At 42.4% G+C, this 27,911-nt stretch overlaps 1 protein-coding gene across 1 annotated transcript; it reads right to left on the bottom strand.

Annotated features, from left to right (window-relative positions):
• Positions 1-27,911, bottom strand: KDR (kinase insert domain receptor). The gene is made up of 30 exons (XM_084285875.1): positions 27,784-27,911; positions 26,888-26,978; positions 26,245-26,441; positions 25,020-25,144; positions 24,515-24,683; positions 23,496-23,635; positions 23,136-23,304; positions 21,533-21,644; positions 21,261-21,424; positions 20,271-20,427; positions 18,966-19,086; positions 18,307-18,415; positions 17,237-17,581; positions 16,154-16,300; positions 15,862-15,993; positions 14,502-14,608; positions 13,978-14,113; positions 13,613-13,717; positions 12,268-12,381; positions 10,976-11,064; positions 9,511-9,667; positions 7,954-8,054; positions 6,493-6,615; positions 6,262-6,373; positions 5,765-5,864; positions 5,545-5,650; positions 4,280-4,431; positions 2,500-2,596; positions 2,298-2,386; positions 1-1,508 (listed from the first exon to the last, which is right to left on the bottom strand). Exons 1-30 carry the CDS (start codon positions 27,833-27,835, stop codon positions 1,289-1,291), a joined length of 4,038 nt encoding a protein of 1,345 aa, XP_084142001.1. The 5' UTR covers positions 27,836-27,911; the 3' UTR covers positions 1-1,288.

Genomic DNA, 27,911 nt, shown 5'->3' with positions numbered 1-27,911 from the left:
TCTGGACCCTTTTAATAAAATGAAAAGATTTATCTATTAAAATATTGTGACCCTTGTAATGCTACAGAACACTGATACAAAATGTGAGTAGTACAATATACATTATATAATATATATTTATATTTTAATATATTACATTTATTTCTACATAGAGAGGCTATAAATACTGTATATGCCTTATACTCATGGTTCCCAGCATTTGACTTTATAGTAAGTACAAACAAGCCAAAAAAAAATAACAAAACCAAAAAACAACATTATAAAAATACAAAAAAGGAGTTCGGTAGAAATAGCTTTACATTTTAAAACCTTGTAGCCTGCATTGTGTCCATCAATGGAGCTCTGTGACTACAAGAGCACAGGTCAGAAGTTGTCCAACCTTTAGTTACAACCTCATGCCTCAGAAAAGGTTGGAGCTGCCATGAAACCAGTCACGGATTCCCAAGACTGCAGAAACCCCAGTCTCTGCCGGTGCAGACTTAGAGTTTGCGAGTGAAAGACCCTGACTACATCTGGGGAAGGGGGTGAGACGAGAAAGTAGGGTGTGCTTAGGATACCCCATCGGGACCACAGGACTGCCTGGGCCACCCCTGGAGGGGAGGCATGTCCCAGGCACCCACATCCCATCACTTGGCTCCCTGCCGCTAACTAGGCAAGTCTTCCCTATGGAGACACAGCTCATGAGGTCTGGTACAGCAACTTTTTTTCTCTGCCAAGGACAGAGATCATCGCCCACACCTATATTTAGCCCTGCCTATGTTTAGCCTCAGGCCATCAGTGAGTGCCAGAGCCTTGAGCTGGAGGTTCCTTTTTTTGTTTGTGGAGGTGCAGGCAAGGGATAACTCTGAGAAACAAGAAGCCAGTGCCGTGCTGTTTCCTTCCTGAAGTCCAGCCCGGAAAAAAAAAAAATAGAGCAGGGCTGTGCCTTTATTTCGTACAACTAGAAACAGTTAAGCTGAACGTCCTGCTGCTGCCTGTGTTGGGCAGATGCTCGGCATGTCACAAGGGTCCCAAAGGCCACAAAGCTGCCTGTGTCATCGGGTCGGCACTGCACCCACACACCCCAGCCAGGGCTGAATGTCCTCGGCCACCAGCATCGCTGGAGGAAAGCACTCCACAGCCCGGCACTGCGCCTCTTCGGTGCAAGATGCTCCCTTGTCCTCTTCACGAAAAAATAAACGTCTTTTCCTAGTCTCGCGGACATGGTCTCTGTACACATCAAACCCGAATACTGCCAGCCCAGGCAAGGAAGGCACATCACAGGGGACCTGGAGCTGCTGGCTTTGCCCTAGAGTGGTGGGGATGGCAACGGTGTGGCACCATCGTACGGCAGCCCCTGCACATGGGAGAGGGCAGGAGAAGCCTCCCGGGTGCACAAGAGTTCGGTCTCCTCGCTGGAGTAGACGGTGGTGTCCATGTCATCCGAGTGGTACCCGGACTGGTACCCACTTGTCTGGTTGGAGGCTTCCGACATGACAGACTCGTTGCTCTTGCTGGGCACCAGCGTGCTGCAAAGAAAGCAAATGGAAGGAAATCAGAGAGAGCCACTGAGACTTGTCTTCTGGTGGCAGCTGTTTTCCATCACGGCACCAAAAAAAAGCAAAATCGTGTATTTGATAAAACTGGCTTTAAGCCCTTTTAAATGTGTTTGATTATAAGGACAGGCTTTTTTTTTATACGCCCTAACTTCACTAATGCATGAAAAAGATATTTGATTTTATAGCAGTGCAGGGAGATAGATTGTGACTTCAAATGAAAGGGAGAGAAAATTTTGAGACGCTTTGTATAATTAATCCAAGGTACAATTGTAACTGCTCTATACCTTTGTTTGCACAAAATAATTCATCTGAGAAGCTCTCAGAGAGCATACGTGAGGTTTCAGCTAGATGAATGCCACTGTGTTTCCTGTGAACTGTACAATTAAAGCTCTATACAATGCTCTGAAAATACACCCAGGTACATCCTGAAAACTAAAGAGTCAGCTTTAGAAAAAAGAGAGCTCTTTGTCATTCCAGTTGTGTGCACTGGCTTGGTTCTTTCAATGGGTATTTGATGCTTTTGCAGATGATAAATACAAGTCCCTTCTGCAGTGCTGCCTGATGCTTGCAGCAGCTGTGTTAGCTTCCCTCTCTTGGTACCAAATGGGGATGACCAGACATACAATGCACAGCTTTTCTTTCTGTGTGTTTTAAATATATAGTAAGAAAATACTTTATGTTTTAAGAAAATTTACAAAGCTATCAGTGTTCTGATTTACTGCAAGAAAAAGTCAGTCCTCTTTGCAGCCTGAGCCTTACCTAAAGGGTATTTTCACTTCTTTGTCTCTCTCTTCCAATGTCTTCAGCTCTTCAGATGCAAGAACCATCCCACTATCTGTTTGGTTTTCCTGTAAAGGTGTTAAAATGCATTAAATGTAAAGGAATAAAAAAAAAAAAAAAAGAAGAAAAAAATACACTTATCAATAAAAGGGAAAGAAATACAAACAGCAGACAAACTCACCTCCTGAACAACTTTTACAGTGGTTACCAATGGGACATCTTCAAACGTTTTCACACTCACAGGTCGGCTTTTTCTTTTGCTACCTTGTCGGTATTGACTGAAAAGAAAACAAAAACAAAAACTTAGTGTCCAGTATCCACAACTTGGCTGCAAACAGCACTATGATATCAGAATCCTTTTATCTCCCTACAGAGAAATTTATCCTTGTGTCAAAACATATTATGCAAACCTCAAAATATCCATTTATTGAAAAGGATGAGCCGCCTAGAAAGTGGCAAGTTTCTGACCTTCTGCTCCTGACAACCTTGATCTCTGAGCAAATTCTAAGAAACAGCTTTGAAAAAACAGCTCCTTTCCTCGATTATGCTGGAGGCCTTCACTTCCTGCAAGCTTTGCTCAGAAGTATAATAAACAGAGGAGCCTGGAGCAAAGGCATGTGTCTCTTTCTTTGGGGTGAACTTCAGAGACCCCTGGCTGGACCTAGGACAACAACAGCAGACTCTGCAGACTGCTGCCCTTAAGCCATGGGGATCACAACAGGCAGCACTACATCCCTCATGAAGGCTCTTCTCCAAAAGAAGCCCTCTGGTCAGGATGACATCCATGAAAAAAAACAACTACAAAAAAAACCAACAACACATTGGACTTTCGTGAAGGAACTAATACAGCAAGCACAACAGCTACCCCCCAGCTTTCTCTCTTGGTGCATGTGGAGTGAAAAGGATGTTGTCTCAGTTAAACAGGGCTAATTTATGTTCCTGACAGCTAATGAAAAAAAGTCACTCTGGGCATTGTGGAATTGGAAGAGAAGCCCGCATACACCTGTGCAAAGCTGGAGGCAATTGAAGGCATCATTCATCCCCTTTCCCAGCTTTTGAGTCTGGTTGTGCCAAGTTCTGCCAGCCTCCTGCTGATTTTAATTTGCCTCAGAAATCTAAATAATTTTTAATATTCTCTGTGTTTTCCCTGTGCTTGCTTCTCCTCCTCCAGCTTTGATTTAAAGGCTGTAGTCATCAGCCTTTCCTCATAGCTAATACTTTTGTGGAGAGCAGGACACAGACTTGTGTGTCTTAAAAATGTATATTTTGGAGTGCCCCACTACTAAAACGCAAGGCTGAGAGTTCTTCTCTAGGACTGAAGTGTTAAACTGAAGTGTGAAAAGCACTGTGCTTACGTAGTCTTTCCCAGAACCACATAGGGTATTCACCTCTGCTACAATACCCCACAGCATCTACCACTACAGGTCCATCACGGATACCCCAGCAGCACAACAGAAGTAAGCAGTGGACAAAACCCAGTGACAATTTACCTTGCATTCCCCTTGGCTATCAATTCATGACCTATGTACCAACATTTCATGTTGGGAGGGAAAATGCCAGCGAGGCTACTTATCGACAGATCTATTACTTTTAGTTTTTTTAGGGTGCTGCAATATAAGAGTGTGAACACTTGAATTGGATCAATACAACCTTGTATTTGTTCTGTTTCTTAAAAACTAACAATACTCTTGCAGGACTTTTTTTTTTTTTCTTCTTCTTCTTTTATTCTTTTAAAGAGAATACTAAATACTAAAAGGATAATGAAAAAAATCTAAAGGTTATCATTAGTATTTGGGAAGGTAAGAAACCTGTTTTTGCCTACAGCAACTTTATTCTTATCCCTATGGAGGAGGTTAAATATGGAGCAGAGCAGCTGAAGTCTCTTCCTTTCATTTTCCCTGCCCCCAGCATGAACAAAAACTGCCCAGAGGCCCCAATAGGATGTCCACCATATAAAATACCTAATTCCTGCTGTGTTGTCATAATGGAATTTAGGATCACAGACTTCCTCTTCCTCCCTACAGGAAGCAGGTGAAGTTGGGAGAGAGAGACCCGAATCCTCTTCCATATTCAGCGATACTGACAAAGGAAGGACAACGTAGTCTTTACCATCCTGTAGAATGCAGTGAAAAAAATACAAAAATTAAATAGACTATAGAGATATACAGTTACACACACATATATGGAGAATGAGTCAGTTCAGCAGAGATACCTGGTCTGCTTTCTTAAATTACAAGCATTATATCAGCTTTGCAGGAGCAGCTACATTAAAAAAAAGGAAACTTAAAGAACTCCTGGCAAGTATTTTAAGATTAAAAAATGGGAATTTTATATGACATATATTTATATGACATAATAAAATGTGTATGCAGAGTCTTTTCTTGATATCTTTGAAATAAAAAAATGTCATTTTTAGTAATTTTTGAATCCCAATAATGCAAAGTACATGAATCTCAAGAAAAAAAAATAGACCTAAACTGAAGATAAGATTGAATTGGATTACAGGATATAAATCATAAAGACTAAGCTATATGTATGAGGTAAATGAAAAAAAGAATGAAACGGAGATAGCAAAAAGTAACTTTTATATAAATACTTCAGAATCTCACTTGATGTGAATAACAAGTATTATATTTTAAAAACTTTTCTCCACTTATTTAAATTTCTGCTCTTAGGCATGAAAAATTGGATTATGCATCCTTCAGTACTGTGTATCTATTTGTAGTGCCATAAGAAATCCTTTAGTAGATTCCAACTCTTCTCTATTTTTTTTTCATCTTTCTCTTTTGGGTTATGATATGACACACACATAATTAGCTATTAGTTACCAGACAGTAAATAATTTTTGTCTTTGTTGTCACAGTACTCTATAGTTCATGACAGGAGTCTAAATCATTAGTAATCCAACTATACTAGGTTATGGGTCAATATACATTAAAAAAAAAGATTCTGTACATAAGGAACATAAGTCTGTGGACTCTCTCCTTGGAGATCTTCAGATGCTGCCTGGACATAGTCCTGTGCAGCCAGCTCTGGGTGGCCCTCCTGGAGCAGGGATCATTCTTCTTTGCCAGTCGTCCCAACTGCTTGTTGGGAGCAGTGGAAGAAGGAAAGGCTCTCCCATGGCTCCAGCAATCAGTACCCATCCATGGTATTTTCTGGTGGCTGGTGATATGGATGAGGTTTAATTGGTAGTTTTAGTAATCAGAGAATACATTTCATGTACCTGACGGACGTTGGCTTGCAGTAAATTCCCCAGGTGCTCCACCAGCTCTGAAAAAGTTGGTCTCTGCTTAGGATCTCCATGCCAGCAATCCAGCATTGTCTGGTACCTGGAAGGACAAGCCCATTAAAATACCATCCTAAAGAAAACAGAACCTATTACTAGCTTAAACACCTGTTATTGCTGTGGGGTAACTGTGGCAGCTGAAAGAATGTTTTCTTACATTTCTGGTGTTGTGTAGTCTGGTGCTCTCATTCTTGTTCCTTCTTTCAGTCTTCTGCAAAATTCCTCATCAATTTTCACTCCAGGGTATGGTGACGCGCCTAAAATGAGAGCAATGGTAATTTGAATGCATTAGGCTCTTTAAGATCTGGAATTCATTTTCAGACATATAATCCACTATGGCCTGAGTTAATAAGGTAGTTCAGCATATTTGGATGTGCAAACAATTTATATTTATGATGGCAACAGCAACTGATTGACTAAATGAGGCACATAATCACATACTGAAATTGTATGAAGATGCATTCAAGTCCATGTTCCCACATTTGCATTTTTAAGGAAATTTGAGGGTTTCATTTTGATGGAGAAAATAAACAGGAAATCTTTGAGAAGTAAAAAAAAAAGTGCTGAAGAGAATCCAAGAACACTCTGACTGTTTTCTTCAACAGACTCTGTTGTTTAAATTTTAAGAAGGTCAATAAAATTAAAATGACTCACCTAATGAAAATATTTCCCACAGCAGAACTCCGAAGGACCACACATCACTCTGAATGGTATATACTCTATCAAAAATAGTTTCTGGTGCCATCCATTTTAGGGGTAGTCTGGCCTGAAAGCAGTTTCATTAAAAAATAAATAAATATCATGGCTCAGTAAAACACTGAGTTTCCACAAAGCCATTTAAGGTGAAAAACATTATCTCTCTCAAATAGAGAGTCTGAAACTTACATCTCCTTTCCTGACATAATCCGGGTCTTTGTAGATATCTCGAGCCAAGCCAAAATCACAGATTTTGACCACGTTATTGTCTGACAAGAGGATATTACGAGCGGCCAGGTCCCTGTGGATGCACTGCAAAGAGAAGTAAACAACTTTATATGCTGCCTGTTGTCACAGCTCCGACCGCAAGGCTGATCTCTTTCACATATGTGCTCTCCTACCCTCAAAGGCCAGATAATTCTTAAAACCTTTCAAGAAAACGAAACCTCAGCATCCACTGTTACTGATTTTAAGTGCTTTTTTGATGGTCACAACTGATTTGGCTCAAGAATACTTGTGTTCCCAAATACAAACATGCATCTGTTTATCCACTATGCAGAAAGGGCCTTTGAAGTTAGCTAATTATTTATCCTAAGAAGCTGACACAAAACAGGTTCAGATCTGATTACCTTTAGATTTATTAAGGTTCACTAAAATCTGTATACTCCACTCTTGCTCTGAAAAACATACCAGACTAAAACGCCAATTCGATTCCAATACAAACTAATCCCAACTAGAGAGAGAAAATTCCATGACTTTATTTATGCAGAATGACAGCTTAGCCAACAACCAAAGACTTCAAAACTCAAACTTCAATAGCTCGAATTAAAAAATCTAGGCTCTGAAAGTAGCTGCGGATTTGCTTCTAGTATGGATTAGAAATACAGATCAAGGAAAGACCTATTTTTACATATACACACCAACCAGGATGCATAAAAGTGGACAAATGCACATTTTTAGAAAAAGTTCTGACATCTGCCTTGCGGACCGAGCCTGCACTCTAGAGCAGTGCTATATTCTCCACTTCTATTTCCTTTTCCCATTTCTAAGTAATCTTGTTTCTATACCACTGAGGGAATTCCTCGTTCTCACTGGCATTTTTTTTACAAAAATTTACATCCGTTTAAACATTTACTATGTATATTTAGGATCAAACCATGGAGATGCACTTATAGAAGGTTAAAATGCAGGTGAGGTGCTATCAACAACCAGGGCATTAACTGTTTGTTAAGAGATTCTTTGAAGGGACAATATCCACAAAGTTTGGTAGATGAGCATTGTCTCTCCTCACACAAGTTACAGGCAACTACCTCAGAGCAAGCTCTCCTATCTAGTGTAGCTACATTTACCAGGGATTTGTCCTTAATTCGTCACCCTCATACATCAGCTCCCCTCCTCCAACTACTTAATCATTCTTCTATGAAGCGGTGACCCATAAACCTTATACAGATCACTAACATTTGTGTCAATAAACGCATGGGCTGTTTCACTCTGTAATATTTATGATTCAGATATGTCTCAGGGCAAAAAGCAAATGTTGCGGATGACTGCTAGTCCAAAGATGAACACGCTGTTTCCTTCCACAGACCTACAGCACTATTTCCTACAGTCAAATAAATAACATGCCACTCTTCCTGAGAAGTTCCTTACTTTGCGTGAAGCCAAGAACTCCATTCCTCTCGCCACCTGGAAGCTATAACAGATGAGGTCCTCCATGGTCAAAGGGTTCTTGCAAAGGTCTTCAGGACCAGCTGCAAAGAATCAGGCAACAGTCAGGCATGCCCTTTGTCACTGATTTTACCCATAACTGCTTCTTAGGTAAATGTCCATCTTAACCTCATGTCACAGTGAGCTGGAAGAGCAAAACAAGCTCCCCCCCCCACCTTTTTTTTTTGGCTGTATAATTGCACTAGCAATCCATTTTGCACCAGACTAGACCGGTGCAAAATACACTTTGAGATGACGGGTTTTACTCCAGGCTTCCTCACAGACATGCAGAGTTCCCACCAGTGGAAAGATTTGTGAAACAATCCCAAAAGAAAAACAGCCAAAACAGCTCATGAGTTCCTAGGACAGGAAAGGCCTGCTGTGGTTTCAGCAGATGACTTTGGAAGCAGATTAGAAGGTCACACCTAGTCCTTACGGGGGAAAAATATGCCACAGGGAGAAAATCTTGAGTTTGGCAAAAAGCCCTGCTAATTTTGGGTAGAAGAAGCTTAAGTTCACCTTCTAGTGACCTTGAGGAATAATGTACTCAAGTATCCAACAGGTACCTCAGCATTTAGTTCCTACTGAATTATATGTCTCAAGTTCTGTGCGCAGCTCTTGATTTTAAGAAATCTGCCACAAACTACAATTCTTCTGGCTCAAACCCTCACCTCGAAGCCTGCTTTAGGCCTACACACTTCAAAAACTGCCCAGGCTCAGAGGGTCAGTGGTTACACTGAAGAGGTCTGGAAAGGACCAAAATGGTGTAGGAATACCTCATAAAGAGCATGTCTGATGTTACCTATTAGGATCATTAATATACTGATAATTTTCTTTGCATTGCATGATTTTCAGAATTAGTTGAGACAAAGGCAGATGAGCTATGGCCTCCCCCTTGACCAGCCTGATCCCACCACTTGCTGAAATAAGTGCTCTCTGAAACACTTTGGCAGCAGTGAGCACTTTGTGTTGTCGCTGCCAAAGGAGAACATGGCAAATACATCAGTGAAACCACTGCAAAGCATATGTATATCCAGGGGAGGCTTTGAATAAGAGGATAATTCAGGTTTCCTGTTCCTGACGGACCACCTGCACAGAAGGAAGGCAATCCAGCTTCTCTGTGAATAAGCAGTGAAGCAGCTGGTGTTTCACGATATTTAACCTCTGGGTAAACACTGAGGAAATTAATTTAGCATTCTGGCACACCCTCTCTATGCTACCTTTGGAAGTTGTGCTCCTTGATTTTTCCTGAAGACCTTGAGATGGTTATCCAAAAGGCAGTGCACTAAAAATGAACCCTTCCAGCCCGGATGTTATCTGGGATTGGGTGAGGAGTTTGGGTTGCTGAACTACAGTGATCCATAGCTCAGCAACTTTGGCCATCCAGGAAATACTCTGCACACAGTTTGAGGAAGATTTGGAAATCACTCTGTTCCCCATGTCCCCCATCAGCCTCCACCAATGACAGCTGCTCCAAAACCAGGAGAAAACATATCCTACCATCCTCCTCTTCCACATCGCTGAGGGACCGCTCCTCCACAAACCCAGAACTTGCTGAGCTCTGGCTGCTTGTGATGCTGTCTAAGCGTTGCTTTAGGTCCGTGGAGATGTCCCCAACGTAGTTCTCCTTCCCCTGACGAAACCTGGCACTTTTAGTCTAGCAAAGGGAGGGGAGGTGGGAGAAATCAGAAACAGAAAGCGTGTCAGAAGCTTCCCTGGGTGAGGCAATGATGTTCCCCATGCTCTGCATCATGGGCACCACCTCACAGCACCACGAGAGCCTCCTCCCTCAGCCTCCCAGCCACCCTCCACTTCCAGCTCTACATTCTGCAAAAGAAATCAACACTGACGAGTGTCAGGCTTCTGCCTTTCTCAGCCTCACACCAAAGTCCTGGTCCCTACCGCCTGCAAAGCACACATGGATGCTGCCGAATCCCCTCTCATGCAGTCAAGCCTCTCTGTACTGCTATTGCTCTACTGCTGCAAAGGCTCTTCCACTAAACCTCTACACTTTGGCCAAAACACTAGCAGCCTTCAAAATCCGATTTATTTCCTTCTTCCACAGAGCCACCAAATGCCCCTGGAGAGGATCCCAGCCCTTCAGACTTCTTCTATCACATTTCCATTTTGTCCTGCTTCAGTTTAGTTACTTAGCTCCTGTGGCAGCACTGTTTTTTTCCATTGCTGATTCCCATCTCCAACGCTTGTATAAGCAAGGGTCAGCACACTCGTGAAACCTTGCCTCTTTCCTCAAGGCCCCTCAGATAGCTGTTTATCCTTTTTACCTCACAAAAGGATGCAGTGAGTTGCCTTTGCCAATACGAAATAGTAAACAATGACTCCAAGGATGAAGAAAAATAACCCCCTGGAGAACTGACAAACAGCTTAAAGAAGCTCTGATCTACATACAGCAGCTGCAAGGAGGCTGAAGGACAGGTCTACCAGCTCTGCAGAGCACAGCTTAGAGGCCTTTCTCTTGGTTGTGGGTGAGCCAGACTACAAAATATGGGTAGCCCGGTTCAGCAACGAGCCAAGGGCAAAGTGGAAAGGATAATCATGTGATAAAAGATATCTATGGATATCTGTTGGACATAAACACAAAGCAGGGAGTGCAGTTATTTAAGGTGGTCTGGAGCTTAACTAAGAAAGGAAAAAATTCAGGCTGATAATCAGAAAAAACTTCCTGACAGATACGGCCAAGTGTAGAATAATCTGCCAAGGGAAATAGTGGAAGCCCAGTTCCTTTGCACATTTTAAGCTAACAATAACAAAATAGCTACATTTCAGAGGCAAGGGGAAAGACTAGATGACCTCTGATGTCTTTGTCATCTCTCATTCCCATGAGAAGCACTGGACAGTCAGCGTCCCCAAGAACCGCCACTACACTCTACACAAGAAACAGAAAAAGTGTGGGTGGAAAAATACACCATATCAACCATTGTACTGTTAATCTTAACTCCTGTACCTTGTATGGGATAAATTCACTCCTCTTGCTCCGTAGGTAGGCTGACAGATTTCCAAATTTGCAATATTCCACGATCACCATGAGTGGGCCTGCATAACACACAAAGCACTTACTTAGAAAGATCATTTATACCCCACCTTATTTTGTAGCATGATTTGTGGTTAGAAAAACATGCATTCCAAAAAGCACTCTACTACTTCTTCAGAGATTTAAAATATAGCAGTAGTAATAAAAAAAAATAATATTGATTCCTCTTTTGTTGAGAAAAATAGGAAAAGAAAGCACATGCTTTTCAAAATCATAGACCTAAGGTCATATGTGAAAATGTATACTTGTGTGTTTTTAATTAAAGTGTCAATAATTGGCTATGCTAAGTCATACTGTAAGGATGCAGCATGCATATCTGAATAAATTTCAGTGCAATCAAGCACTCATCTGCAATACAGTACACACATGCATCCATGCATTTTTGTCTACACAGTTTAAGTCCTAACAATTTAAATCAGGAATCTCAGCTTCAAACATTGATGCCTTAATGTACAATCAAAATGTGGTATTTCATGCTCAAATTGCTTCATATAAGCATATATTAAAATGACAAATTTCCATCCTAGGTTCCAGATATGGGCCACGTCTATTTTATTATGGAATAAACAAAGAAAGAAATATTTATGGATTATGTTTCATTCAACTACTGCACTTCTGTCATGGAACTTTACTAATTAAATTCTGATCCCACAGTAAGCCAACAAGTCAGTTTCCCTGAAAAATTATTACTGAGTTACTTTACACTGAATTTCTTCCAAATTAGCGTTCAGTGCTGGATTTGTTAAATGAAACATCTGTCCTGGATTATAAAGTCAGAAAGGTTCATCCACCCAGAGCTAGACTCCAAATTGCAATCTCCCCTCCTACACACACACAGAGGCACCCACACCCCATGCAAAGTCAAAGAGGGAAGTTGCACTGTAGCTGGTGACAAGACCAACTTGTGACATCCCCTACTAGACTCAGACCCAAAGACTACTTTGGGGTGTCTACTAGAGAAGTGAATTTGAGGTGCTGATAAGCAAAGTGACAGAACAAGAGTGTTCAAGGGTTTACAATGGTGAATAAAGGGTGGAGCTGGATGTAGTACACAGACAGGGCTTCTGAGCTCTTACCCTATCTCTGGACCTGCTCGCTGTTACCAGTTACCAACACTCAGTTTCGAAACTCAAATTTCTAGGCATCAGAAATGGCAGAAATAGGGTTTTCATTAGTACCTTCGCACCTGCTGAAAAGTTACTTACCTCCTGGCTTTGTGCAGGCTCCAAGTAAATTTACAACATTGAGATGATGGCCAATATGAATGAGGATCTTCAGCTCTGACATCAGTGCTCTGTGCTCACTGTGGGTCGCACCCTCTGCAGAGGTAAAATGACACAGGTCAGGAGCATCACAGATAGGAAAAAGTTTTCCCCTCCTCTACCTTCTCTTCCATTATTTTTTTAGCCCACCTAGTGAGAAGTCTTTATCATTGTTAGCCTGCATCAGCTATGCTGCAAGACACCAATGAAAGCCAGCCACATGTACTACAAGGATGGTTCTGCTCTGTTTTTAAAAAAAGTTTACCCAGGGCAGCACATCAGAACAGGGACACAAGCCATCTTTTTTCATACAGACCTTTTGATCAGCTTTTACACTGCCATTTGACCCTCCAAGCCAGCCCATGCAGACAAGAATAAGTATTGTTCTGTAGCTGCTGCTGGGGTCCACACTAGGGTCCAATGGGTTCACAGACTTGGGGAGGTAGGGTCAGGGTCAAATGTGACTGACCTTGTAGCTTCACCAAAAGGAGGAGATGCGACTCTTGTCTCCATCCCCCAGGGACAGAAGGGTAGGAGGAAAGAGCTGAAGCAGTGGGGAGTGAGGGGTGGAAGAGGGAGCTCTCCACAGGCTGCCTGAGCACCGGCAAGGTGGACAGACAAGGTTTTTTAAATTTTTATTGTCATTACTGCACACCCATCCCATTGCTATGAGTCTGCAATGAGTCCTGGAAGTATACAACAACTAGTGTTATAAACAGTGCCTGTGCTGTGTGACTGCTCACACCGTACTGCCAGAAACCCCCTGGCTTTGCCACCTGCCTCCAGCACAGCATCAATGGGATACAGCCCCTGGCCACAGGGAGCCCTACTCTGTTGTCCCACCCAAGTCTGATTTGTAGGTCTCTGGGAACCACAGCTTTGAATTCTCCTTGGCAAATGTGAGGCAGTATAATGTGATTTAAAGAGAGGAGAAAGCTGCTCATAACTACTACTTATTTTGGAGCTTGTCTAAGACTCATTGTTTGAGCCCTGCAGAAAGCCACCTTACCAGGTTGCATCCAGCAAATATGGACATGTGAAAATTGCTTGCAAGTGCAAGTTTATCTTCTGAAGTCTACAAAGCAACAGCTACAAAACTACAGTGACATTACTGCAATTATTGATAAGGTTAAGGTATACTTTACACCAACTATTAAGCTAAATTCTTATGTCTTGGTGGTATAAACGTTTTGATTATTTTTTGCTCATCTTTCTATCTACTGGTTGTGGGACTGGCAATATCCATATATTGAGCATTCAAGGTGAAGTTTTAACCATCTTTCTTTACCTTTAAGCATCTTGACTGCCACAGTTCTGCAGGTAGCAGTTTTGTCAATCCCAAAGGCATCAGCTTCTATGACCTGGCCAAAAGCTCCACGCCCAAGAGGTTTACCTTGAATTGAGAAGATGAACAGATTCAGATTTATTTGCCAGACACAGTGGCCAAAAAATGCAGAATAAACAGCACTGTAAACTGAATTTATACAGCAGAAATTAACAGAGAGATCATAATGGGGAAAGGCTGCATTACATCCTATGGGACCCCAAAGCCTGTCTAAGAGGTCCTGCATCAGAGCAGCACCATGGTGCAAACACCTCCTGGTGCAGAGCAGGCTTCATAATAACTAAACGGCTCATGCAAGGAAGACGCACCTAGCTTCAGCCGGTCTCTGGGAAACTCCCACTTGCTGGCATCATACGGGAGACGTTCGCAGTGCTCGTCTATGGGGACTTCATCAGGATCCATGATGATTGACAAGTAGCCGGTCTTCATGTCCCCTCCATTGGCCTGGAAAATGGCATTAGTTGTAGTTGCACAGTTTTCTTGCTGGAGATGTGCAAAGTGCCACTTTCTCATTCTACTGTTTCCCAGAAATCCCTGGCTACCATTCCCCTATGCGATGTCATTGTGTGATCATTGTTAATTACTTGCACTTTTTTTTTTTTAATAAACAAAAACAGTGAAAACATTTTTTTTTTCTCTTGTGGAGGCCTGTTCAATTAAAAACAAATTTCTGTGCCCACAGTTCCAGGCAAGAATGTTATGGCATGCAGAGAAAAAATGTGTCTGTTGATTTAAGAACAATGGAAAGAAACAACACAAAAGGACTCAAGTCAGCTTTCATTTGTCATGCAAGACCAGTGCTGATAGGACAGTACGAGAATTTTTTCATTACCCGCTTAACGGTCCGGAGGATGATTACAAGAAGCAACCAGAAGAACATGGCAATCACTGCAGTGCCAACAAGGATAATGAGCTCCAGATTTGTTTTCTCTTCAGCGCCTGGGAAGAAATAAATGAATATCTGAGTGATAGTTGGAAGCTATTGGTTTTGTTCATTCATTATATCACAGAATAGAGGTCCTTGTTCTGAAGGTTTGTTTTAGAAGTGCAACATGGGGCAAGGAAACAAAAGCAAAACAAAACAAAAAACTTGTTTTTTATGTTGGAATATGCTTACTTCTGTGTGGTTTTACATGCCACACAATTTCTTAGCACCAGTTTTGTTCCATGGACAGTATCTGGACCTTTGGCAGCCAATAAAAAGTAAAACCTCTCATTTTAAAAATAAATCATTGTTTCAGAATACCAGAAAAAGAAAGATTCTTTCTCCAGAACTAGAAAAAAGATACAACATGTGGGAAATAAAGTGCTGAGAATGAGCCAGAGAACAGCCTCTTTCTTGTCTGTTTACATGCTTCAGCTGAGGCATGAAAAAACATAGTTTTACAACAACACGTGAAAATAAGGACTTATAATAATGTGCAGGAGCAGCTCTCTTCCTCAACTCCCATTCCCCGCATCATACTCCTGTATTTTCACTCATTGCACCATACAGATTTTCCTGCACACCCCATTGCATGACCCCAATGAGCTGCACTGTATACTTCTTGAAGAGAAACAGGATGTCATACACAGATTTCCAACTTTACAGACCGGTAGATCATTCCTAATCAAATTTACCACCTCAACTGAAAGCTAGATTAATGTCATCTGCAGATAAGTTCCATTCCACATAAACACTGTTGCCCAACATCTTAATATCTTAACAGGAGCTATGAGAATATCAGGATACTGCTTTAATTACCCTAACGTAATAGAACAATCACCCTGACTTATAGGACAGAGATCTGTAAACGACTCAGTGACTAGTTTTTGTAAACACACTTGAATAAAGGAAAAGGAACTTTTAGTCCAGGGTTTCTAATTGGAAAGTCCTAATTCTTGGTGGCAAGTTCATCACTGTTCCAGTTACTCAGACTCAGATTATCTTCTTGTTAGGGTTTTTCATTGGCTATTGAGAACTGCGTTTCGGTGTGCCACAGTCGGACTGGAACAAATGAGGATGAGTCTCACAAACAGTTTGAGAGCTTGGAGGATGAAGCCTGGAGTTCCCTTACCCCAAACTACTACATATTCCTATTAATGAAATGTAATGTCACTCACAACAGAGTGCACAAAGTCTTCACTCTGTTCTTCTTATTTTGGTGATCACAACAACTGCATGCACAACCTGGAAATAAGCTGACACTAACCTTCCACTGCAAAAAATGCCACTGCTTTTGTGCATCCAAGAACATTGCAGGCAAGACAAGTGTATAGCCCTCCATCTTCTTTCCTCACTCTACGTATAGTTAGTGTTTTGTTTCCATCTTTCAAAACGATACCTAGGAGAAAAAAAAATCATTTTTCTTAGTTCTGTTATTTTTATGCCAGTTCATATGAAAAAATCAAAATGAAACTTTTTGAGATGGAAATCAAAAGTGAGCACTATGAAAGGAATTCCTTAAGTGGTAGAAAATTCATAATACAATATCAATCCCTCACCTGAATCTTCAACAAGCGTTTCATTATTTTTAAACCACATGATGTTTGGAGGAGGAATGCCATTTGCTGTGCAAGACACTTCTATGGTTTCACCAATGTTTGTTGTTTGATTTTCCAGATTTCCTGCAAGTGTGGGTGCCATGGGCTCTGTTGGTATGAAAACAAGGTAAAATAATTGATGAGTTAAGAAAGTATCTATTTTTGCAGTAATAGCGCTTCAAGAGGCACTACTCATTTGGCCTGGTAATGAAGTCTTAAATTCTTTTATAATACCAATAACTGCAGTGTTCATGTTAAGATCATGGTTAATCTTCCACACGACATAAGAAAAATCACAATAGCCAATAAAATCTTAACAGCACTGATGTAATCTGTTTTAAACTATTTGACTTGTAACTGCTCAGGCTGCTGAGGGAAGAGGGAATAGGTGAGAAATTGCTTCCCTCCCACTTCTATTTACAGGCTCATTATGAGAAGTCTGACAGCAGCTGTCCATCAGACATTCATTCAGGACAACCCATGAAGATGCGCAGGTATTTTAATGAATCAGCACGACAGCTGCCTAACAAGCCCAGACATCTAGGCTCTCAAACAAAGTTGTCATTATTTGTGTGAAAAGCTAATTGATTACCAGCTTGTATTGCTTGCACTTGAATTACTTCCAACCCATGATTCAACAGCACAATGGAGTAGCACTAATGCTGCAAACATACACATGCATTTACAACTTCAGGGAAAAAAAAGTGTCATGAAACGTAAAATTGAGAAGATAAGCTAAATACATGCTATTATGTATGCAAAAGACAAACTCATCTCTAAGCACAGTACAGCAGCATGATCAATGCTTCCTCACTGGTGCCGATGGGATAGTAAGTCCCTGATGTCTTGCCATACCCAGACCTGCATTCAGCAAACATTATCATGCTCAACTAACATCCCCTTTGCTTATAAGTGGTCTAAACCTATTTAACTAAGCACACCATCAGACAGCACATACAAGGAAGGAAGATGCTAAAATCTGACACTACTGTAGCTGTTTGCTTACATAGCTGCACAACTCAGGTCACGGTAAGAGATCCATACCTTGAACAGTGAGGTGCTTCACCAGGCAGTGCTGTGTTTTGGCCTTTTTGTCCTGAGCGATGCACACATAGTCCCCTCCATCCTGGAGGGAGATGTTACGGAGGATGAGCTCTAAGGTGACATTTTCCCCATTGGTGTTTGAAACGGTCGCATTCAGCTTCTGAAGGGCATCGAGGTTCTTGCAGACAGGCATGGGCAGCCCACCAAAGGGCGTCTGTGAAGCATGAGCACTGAGTTTGTACCATGATAGCTTCTCAAAGGTGAATTTATCTGCTGTACACTGTAAAGACATGTTATCCTTCTCTGTCAGTTGACCCCGAGGCTGGAGATTAATTTCAAGACCCCCTGCAAGTTTAAAAACAAAATAAATTCCTATTAGGTTGTACATTTTGTTGCCAACATTAACATTAAGACGCCATTTCACAAACATAGCCTTTTCCTCATCTTGTCTAGTTTTAAATGAGGAAACAAAACACTGGCAAATCAATTAATCACTTATGCAAAGAGTACAATCTCATTCAAAGTAGTACATTTATATGGATCAAAGTTAGGCCTGTTTAATGAATATAGTTCTTCCTACAGAAATTTCTGGCAACCAGTGATGATTCTTAATATTACTATATGGTTTCTTTTTTTGCTGTGGATTAAAATATTAATTCAAGTGAATACAGGGACTGACTTTCAAGACAGAAGCTCTCTGCCATCAGTTATGAAAATACTAGTCTTAGCTTTCACACTGCATCTACTATCATTTTGTGAAACTACCATAATTTCTCTCTAGCTCCTTTAAATGATTGCAAAAGCCCGACAGCAATCACTCTCATGATACTAGTGCCCATTTTGCACCAGTTTCATGGGACTGCCACTCCACTGATGCCAGCAGAACTGGTCCCTTGGCTGAAGTTAGTTGGTGACCTTAAAGACTGCATTAGGAAAACCTTCAGTAAGCCTAAAGGATTAAAGGATTTTGTAGAGGACAGGAATCAGACAATAGCATCGAAGCACCTCTAAACAGTGAAGCAGACAAAATAATGTTAATTTAGCATGACTTCTCAAAAAGGTATACTTACTGGTCACATGAAAGGAGATAACTCTCTCGCTTGACCCAGCTCTGTTTGTAGCCATGCATCTATACAAAGCAGATACATTTGCTGCTTGAATCACAAGGGTGCTCACAGTCTGCAAAAGAACAATCAAATAGTTACATATCACATCAGTGCTGAAGCACATATGCGAGCCTGACCACCACAGCAGGTCAGCAAAGTACTCTGCAAGTATCTGCACAACCAAAAGTCTCTCCACAGCACAAATCCAAAGCACAGTCCTTTCATGACATTTTTTCTCTTAGGTGTGTAACAATAACACAAAATAAAACAACAAAAAGCAGGCTCTGGTGTATGTGTCATTAAATACTATACCTACAACTTTTTCTGCTCTTCAATTTCCCCAGCTTCTCCTTACTAACCTCAACTAACTTCAAGCCCCTAAGACATAAGCAGTGAAATGTAAGCAAGTTAAGTTCCTCACTGAAACATTACTTTGGGTAGATGTCTACGGGGCTATGTGTCCACCTCTGCCTATTAGCTTCTGCAGGAGTTTACAAGATTGAGTGAGAGCAGATCCCCAGGCTTCTTAGGCAAATATTCTTGACTCTCTTGATATACTACTGCATGTAGACTGCTGAACAGGACTAAACATTCCCAACCAATAGAAAAGAAAATGTGCTCACCTTTGTTTTCCCAGCAATAGTAACAACTTGATGTTTGATCTCAACCTGATTCCCTCCCTTTCTCTCCGAGATCACTTTCCACTTTCTGCATGCATATGGATTGGCTCCGGAGCGAACTTTTCTGAGAGATAAGAAGAGGCATATCAGCCCATATTATCACCTTTTGGAGAATATTAGCCCTTCAAGAGAGCTGTTTAGTGTTCTCTTTCTAATATGCAGATATTGATCTACAAATCAGATGGATCATTGGCCACAGCCTACGTCTGGGAGGGAAAAGTATTGTTTTTGAAACATTTTTATTAAATTGCACCCTATAACCTTCTGAGACCTTTATGCTCTGTAAAATAAGAAACCCTCAAGCTGAAAGGTGAATTTCCTAATTAATCTGCCTGTGTCAGCTCAATCAGGATGCTTGGAGGGAAGCAGCTATTCTGGGAACAAACCTCCATTCAAAAATGAATGATTCAAGTTAATTTAGTTCAAAGGAAGACAGAGAGACATAGAAATCACTGAACTCCCTACAAGAATTTCTTGAGGACAGTAGCCATTGTGTAGGAAACAACCAGGCACCAAAGGAAGAAACTAGTGGAAATCATTTCGAAAACAACAACAGGAAAGAAGAATGCTTTTTTTTTTTCTTGCCTGTTTTTTTTAAAAAGGAAATCTGGGCTTATGGCAGGCCCAGATAAGGGAAGCTGCGTGAATCTCAGTCAGGCACTCTCTCTATCATTCCCCAACATCAATCAGAGCGCTTCCTCTGAGAGACACTTTCACACAGATAAAGAGCACCGTCACACTCAGCACTTGAGCATAAGGAAGAAAAAAAAAAAAAAAAAAAAAAAAGAACAACAAAACACAAAGATCTGCAATTAGCATAAACAGAAAATTTCCTGTGTTTGGGATTGAGTTTAAGGCCTGCAGCCCAATGGGGGATTTGGCAGGGGGGCACACAGATAGCTGTGCTCAAAACCCAGCATGAGCCAAGGTGCCCTTCAATAAGGCTTGAAGGCAACAAGAAAAGGCTGCCAGCTCCTCGCCGTGGGTGGCCCTTGTCTCTCTGACTACTTCATCAGAGTCTGGTTGCCTATCAAGTGCAACAATCTTCTTCATTGGTCACGGGGCTAATTTTGGTCATGCTCTACTGCGTGATGTCACTTGGAGCCTAGAGTCACCATCAGCAAAAGCTTTGCCTTGACTCAAAAGGGAGCAAAATCAAATCCTGGGGCTGAACCCTTTAGCGCCCTCCGCTCTCCACCCAGCCATACATCATCATGGTGACCTCCCAGCCCTGCCATTGCCACTCACTGGGGGCTAAAAGTGCACTCCTCCTCAAGCTGCCAGTACCACAGGACAGCGGTGGGCGGTGGGACGGCATAGACGGTGCAGGTGAGCATCTGCGTTGAGCCATACTTGTAGGAGTCGACGGGGGCCATCAGTGCGTTCTCGCCGATCTGGGGGGGCACTGGAAGAGAGAACAGGCTGTACACCCCCTGAGGCTCCCCAACAGCATAGTGTACATGTGCCCTGTGTCGCTTCAACCCTGAAGAAGCTGGGGACATTTGTGTACAATGTGTACCTCGGAGGACAAGTACATATTGGGAAGAGGTGAACCTGCCCAATGCCTTCAGGATCAGGACCTCAAGATGCAATGCTTAATATCTTCAGCAAAATCTCCCTTCATTACCCCCAAGTTTAAAAAGTAGCTCTTGAGGTCCCGTCGCCATCCCCAGCAATTTAATGTATGTTATGCCTCAGCGTTTACCCTCACTGCCCTTTCCAAGACCTACTGTTTTCAAAGCACAGCAGATAGGCTGCTTCCTGGGAAGCTGGGAGGAAGAGGAGGAGGAGGAGGGCTGTGTGGGGCAGGACAGAAGATGCGGGACAGCCGGCACAGGGCAGGAAGGATGGGCGAGGCAGACCAGGGCCAGGATGGAGCAGGGTGGGGGAGGACTCCAGAAGCACGGCCGGCACTGGAGAGCAAGGAGGGCAGGAAAGGAACAGGACACAGAAGCAAAGAAATAACATACAGAAAACAAAACAAAAAAAAAAAACAAAAACACACACCAAGCACCATCACAACAACAACAGGGGCCTGCAGCCTCTCCAGCAGCACATCCTGGAGCAAGGAGCCAAGAGAGGCGGGCCAACTCTACATCCCCAGGGCTGGGGTTTAAGTGCTCTCCTCCAAGCCCCCAGGCCATTCATATCTTCTAGCTCTGACGTGAAATCAAATCCTAAGAATGGCAACACACGGCATCTACACGTGGAGGAGAGTTACCCTTGCACGTCACTTACCATTCACAAGAAGGGTGAACATATGTCTCTTCTGCATTTTGTTAGTAGGGTTTGTAAGGACAACAGTATAATTCCCAGCATCCTTCTCAGTTGCTTCTGTGATTACTAATGTGTAGCCAAGCTTAACCGTATGATTTGCATTGATGGCTTTTCCATTTTTGTACCTACAGAAAAAAAAAAAACAAACACAAAACAATGCTCTGAATACTTTAGTGATATACCTCGACTAAGAATAGTTCAGTTTTTCAAACACATCGTGTCCTGATTCTTACCATTTTGCCTCTGGTGGAGGATATCCTTTAAACTTCACAGGAATTTTGACTGTATCGCCCAACCTCGTCTCAACCACATTCTCCATTTTCTCCAGATGAATAAAAGGACTTTCTGTAAAAAATAAATGCAATGGTCTTTCTATGGGGACAAAAGCATAAATGATCTCCATTTGGCTTAGCATCTAACTGCAGATGACCAACAGAGGCTAGTGACAGGATAGCACTGGTAAAGCACAGTCAGCTCCAACCTAGGCTCTGGAGAGCCGGACCCACCATGAAAACCCAGTCCTTTCCCTTGCACAGAAAAGCCAAGCAGTTCCCTGCCAGGGAGCTTGGGAAAGCAGAGAAAAGACTCAGCTCTCAAGGCAGCACACCGACAGTCAGACCTGGTGCTCTACTGAGCCACGATGACTTTGTGGCCAAAGAAGGAATTCCGAGGACTGCTCAGCTGCAGAGCATCCCCTTTTCGTCCTTTCCAATACTTCTATTTATATGTATCATAAAACTGGCTTGACTGACTCATTCCAGGAAAAAAAAAAAAAAAGTATTCAAAACTACAATATCATAGTTATGTATTTGACATGAGGCTGAATATACGTACTCGAACCTCACCAGTGACAGCACACTTAGAAATGATTTACCCTACTTGCTTTAAATTTGCATGCAGGTTAAGACAGCAACTAGACTTTTGGCTAAGATTTAGGATGGTATTGACATGATATCTCGTACTCTCATTATAGGAAATGATCTAGTTTTGGATCCTGAAGAGAAATAGGAAGAAGCCAGGAAAAAAAGAAGAGTGTATCTTGAATCACTGTTCTACATAATAATTTTGAATGTTAAAATATGCACACAAATATGTATGGGTATCTATCTATATAGAGAGATATACATATAAAATTTTCTGGCCTCTGAAATTAGACACAGGAAAACACCATCCTTCAAAATATAAAACCCTTTGTCTGACTCAGTGTTAAAAAACAGGCCATTCTCATGCTGACTATTTTTTTCTAGAAGTAAGCCAGTGGAGCCACTGGGGCTGTGCCCAAGACAGGCTTGAGAAAAGGCTCTAGGATGTGGCCTCGTACTTATCTCTGCAGTTAGTCAAAGTTGTTTCCTTTGCATCATTTCCGTATGACCAGAACTTGATTTAACTCAACTACTCATAATGTAAAAGCCAAAAGTTTTATTTGCCTAGCTTCATTCATGCTGACCCAGACCCTTGCCCCACAGGGCCACCAGGACCTCACTTATGTTCACCTGGTGGGAGAACAACCCTTATGCAATATCATCTATGCTAATTCAGCCTTCCTAGAGATCATCACAGAAGAGGACAGGAGGTTTACTTCACTTAATTTTGCCGCCCATTTTCCCATAGGATTTTACATCTTTCAGTAACTTTTCTTCAAAAAGTTACCATTAGATAAGCTTGAGGTATAAAAATAATCCTACTCAAGAACAGACTAGTGGGTGCAAGAGAAGTACTGTAGCCACAGTTTGGTTCATTTCTGTCATTTGATTCATCACCGAAATGCCTCCTGCATCCCAGTTATCCATCCAAAAGCTGCGACAAACAACAGAACTGAAGTGGAAGGTGCCATACCATGGATAATGAAGTAGCTGCTGTTCTTCATGTTCATACGGCCACTAGATGCTGCACAGGTATATCGACCTTTGTCACTTAAGTTCACGCTGTCGATGGTCAGAGTGCTTACAAACTTCTTTACTTCTCCTGCTGTGGTTTTTAAATCTCTTATGGTTGCACGCTTTTCCTGTAATAGAAAAGAGACAGGTGATTGGGAGTTTTATTGTTATTCTTCCTGCCATCTTTTGAACACCTGCATATAGCAGCAATTTTCTGAGTGTATTATCACCTGCCTTGTCAGCATTACGAAGTGGGAAGTGACACTGTAACTAAACCAAATTGTGCTGTGATGGCTTCTTTCAGTTACTATGGTTTTACCTTGATAGAAGGGTAGTCCCATTTAAAGTCAATCCCCACATTCAGCTCCGTCCTTACGGTACAGTTGAGAACCAGTTTTTCTCCTACTGCGAGCTCCACCTGGTAGTGTGGGTTCATCGTCAGGTCATAAATCCGGTATCCTGGAGGAAGAAAAAGGCACAAACAAAATATTGAGGGATACAGCACCCAGCACTGACTTTACTAAATGAATTCACTGAAACTTCCACTAAAACCACAGCTATGAAGAGGCACCGTGACACCCTAGCACAGCATGATGATTGGCGTGTGAAGGAGCCTGGAAGGAAGGGCAAGCCTCTCCCAAACATTTCCCACATGTGACGTGAGAGCCACATCAGACAGTGTCACGACAGGACGTACACAGGAGAAATGCAACCAGCAGCTGCCACCTCCTAACAACATGGGGACAAACTGTGGCGATCTTGGAGGTCTCTTCGAACCTAGATGAAACTTCACTCCCCATCATGGCACCACAGCTCAGGAGCTGGCATTTCTGGGTTTTGATAAACCATTGACGAAATATAACAGTAAAGCACAAATTCCCTTCAGGGTGAGGACACATGTCTGAAGGCAGACAAGACAACCTAATTCCTAGTGTGACCCTCAGATCCCCTGTTCCCTTGGTACACTCTCACAGCAATTCCTTTCCATCTGCTGCTGATGGATGCCTGCCTCTAGCTCCCTTCAATAATTACTTGGATCCTGAACAAGCAAATAAAGTAGGGAAGGGAGTGATTTTAGAAAAAAAGGCTTGCATTGTTGGGGAAAAAAATCCCTGTCAACTTATGTTAAACTAAAAATAGAAGCACTTGTCCCAGTGATGAACTAGAAAGAACACAATACATTGCATTTAACAGAAAAGTAATACATATCACAACATACATCTTGCATTAGCTACATTGTCAGTATTAAATAACCTACAGTCCAACCAAATGTAATTGGTTCAGCATGCTGTAAAAAGCAAAAGAAGGTTGTCTACAGAGAAAAAAACATTGGCTTACCTACAACCGCAACTATGTATATCACAGACTGGTAGCTTTCATTGTCTATTTTGGCTTCACAGAAGACCATGCCTGCATAGTTGATTAGATGACTGGGTATAGTGAAGCCTTTTTTATTATCCCATGAAATCGATTTACCATCAGGAACAAATATCTTTTCTGGATATTTCTGTTTGAAATAGTGATAAAATACACAGTCAGATCACAGTCACATTTCAGAATCAAACAACCCTGAATTTTCAAACGCAACATTTCCCATAACAGCAGGATCCCTGTTTTAACATCTTAGCTCAGGCAATCCTCCTTTTGTAGGCAATCACTCCACTCTCAGAGCACAGGATCATGGATGAGTAAGGTTACAGCACTCACCTCCTAACCACAGGCTGCAAAGCTCCCAAGGAGGGAAAGCAGTTTTCAAGAAACTTGTTTATACTTCAAGCAACGTATTTATGTCACAGTGATCTCAACTAACTCTTAAAATAATAATAATGGGCTTTTTCCTTACCGCATGTAGAGAGACATTGAGATTTGAGATGGTTCCAAGACATGGTATGACCACGGTTTTATTCTTAGTGATGTATACAATGCCAAGCTGATCACTAACTGAAGTCACAAATGGAGATCGGTAATCTAGAAGAACATTCAATTGGTAAATGAGTATTATTTGTCTTGTGGTCATGAAGGAAACTTCCTCCAATTTTTTTTCCTTTCCCTATTTATTTCATCTCAAATCAGTTTTATTCTTTTTTATTTGGTAAAACACTGAAATGATGAGACTAAAAAGGGAGGATGTATTTTGACAGCCCCACAGATTTACAATACCATTATTTTCAAAACATTTATCAGCAGCAATACACACTTTGGAGAATAGCTTCCTGCCACTGCAGTCTTTGTGCCGACACAAATCTGATTTACCCTACTGTGACTTTTCTTGCATAAGTATTACAGGAAATACCAGTTAAAAGCAGTGACATGCTACACTGGCTCCCCCAATGGCAGCATCCTTTTCAAAGTCAGTCAAAAAAAATGTAAGTTCGCAAGCTTAGAGAACAAGCTAACCCATGCATATAATTGCATCCTATTTTTAAAAATGGTAAGTTACAAGAAAAATGAGACAGGGTGGACCAGACAACAGGAATCAGGTAGATGCCTCAGTGTCTGAATGTGCCTTCTTAAAAAGAAGGTTTCACAGTGTCTTGTACACACAACAGCATTCCCATCAGCCCAAGTGTAAAAACTTAGCTTTTGAAACTTAGATAGATCTTACCGCTACAGTCTGTGCATGCATAGGAGGTTATATGTGTTTGCTTGTTTGTTTTCTTTAACAGTATCAGGTAGTGCAAGCTGTAGAAGGGATCTGTTTTGCTAAAAATACATTTTACATAATCCCTCTCATATGAAACTCCTGCTGAAGTCAGTGATAACTCAGCTTCAAGAGGACAGAGCGCGGTAGAGATGCATTTGTTAAACTCTGGACGGAGGAGAATGCAGACCAAGCACTGCATATGGGGAGGTCAATTTAAAATTACAGGTAAACAGAAATTCCTGTTGATAACTAGCATGCTGGCATGTAATTACTCAACACAAAAATAAGGAAAGCAACAGTTTAATAGGACTGGAAATTCAAGGACTAGGAAATGATAATGTCAAAAGTGTTTTGAGATATTCAATACCCCTTTTTTCTTGTGAGGCTAGGGGAAGAGCCACATGAGAACTGCGTAAGCACTTACCTTGAACATAGACGTAAATGGTTGTGGCTGCCTGGTTGTCCCTGTAAAGGCACCTGTAGTCCCCCGTGTCATTGCCAATGACTCTGAGGAGAGTAAGAGTCTTGCAGTAGGGGCCGTCACTGCAGTCTGTCACGGAGATGCGCTTCTCAGCACTGCTCTGGTTGTTTGGCCAGGACCAGTACAGAGCTCTCTGGCCACTGGAAAATCAAACATTAGGGGAGCGTGAGCATATCACAAGCATCAGTACTGATGCCAAGCTGTGAACCCCAGCCCTGCTATCTCCTAAGGTCTCTGGAGAAGAACTGCCTTCATCCCATCCCATGGAGCATCAGACCATGCAGGATAAATTCACATCAGCAGACCTACTGTAAATATCTGTGAGGAAGCTACCTGAGAACAAAGTTATGATGAATCTAAGTCACACAGCACCCAGCTCCCTCCCGTGTCATACTAAGCCTACTCTGAAGCATTTTATATGCCATACTCCAAGAATCTGCCAGGGAAAAGCTATGTGAGGGGCAACAAGGAAGGACGGTGGAACAGGAGCAATGATGGGGCAGAGACAGAATCACCTCCAATTCTGTACAGAAACCCACTACATAAGTCACCCTACCAAAATTAGACTGGACAGATTGGCCCTTACCTGCAAGTAATGTTTAGAGTATCATTTGCTGTTATGGTGAGGACATCTTTTTGGATGCTGAGACTTGGCTGATCCAGAGAAATAAACAAACCTATGAAAACAGGTATAAACAAACTTCAGATCAATGCAATGACAAAAGCAAATGCTACTCAACAAGTAAAGCATCATATACGAGTTTTTAGGCAGTATGCTTTAAGCAGACACTTTCCCATCACCTATTTAACAGGGAAGGGTAAATAATGACTTTTCACACATCCCAGAAAGTTCAAAAACTCTGTCATAACAGGAAGCCCAGGCAGATGGTCAGGAGCTAGCTGCAGAGCACGACAATTCAGCCGGCCAGGGTGGAGTTCCTGTTTTCTTGCGTTGCCAACTTCAAGGTCTAACAAGAGGATGTGGGACATTGAAATAAAGTGAACCTTCATCTGATGATCTCACTCCCTGGGGAAAGGGATTACCAGCTTTTCTTATAATAAATCGAGCACGCTTACACTCTTTGAGGCCACCAATCAATGAATTCCGCGAAGAAACCCTTTTTTTAATGCATTTTACTAGGAACTGAAGCTCCCACGCACCCTGGGGCGCTTTCCTTCACCCCGTTCCCGCTGCCCCCCGTTGCCTCCGAAGCAAAACCCCCTGGTCCGGAGGCGCTGCCCCCGCCGGGCTGCCCCCACTCCGCCACCCCGAGCCCGAGCATCACCTGCGGGCAGCACGGGGAGGGACCCCCAGTCCTCGGCCGGCCTCGATGGGTGGCGAGGAGGCAATGCCGAGCCGGCAGCCTCCCCCCTCGCCCCGCACATCCCCGCACATCCCCGCGCCCCACTCGCCGGCATCCCCGGCAGGTTGCGGGGCTGAGGACGGCTCCTCCCCGGGACCCCCTGTCTCCGATGGCTTACCGGGAGCCGTGCACAGCAGCACCGCCAGCAGCACCGCCAGCACCAGCTCCATCCCGGCCGAGCCGAGCCGTGCCGAGCCGAGCAGAGCCGTGCCGAGCCGAGCTGCACCGAGCTGCACCGCACCGGGA

This window comes from Netta rufina (genome assembly GCF_964035555.1).
Source record: "Netta rufina genome assembly, chromosome: 4".
NCBI lineage: Eukaryota > Metazoa > Chordata > Aves > Anseriformes > Anatidae > Netta > Netta rufina.
Note: the sequence above shows the minus strand (reverse complement) of the source record. Positions and strands in the feature narration are given on the sequence as shown.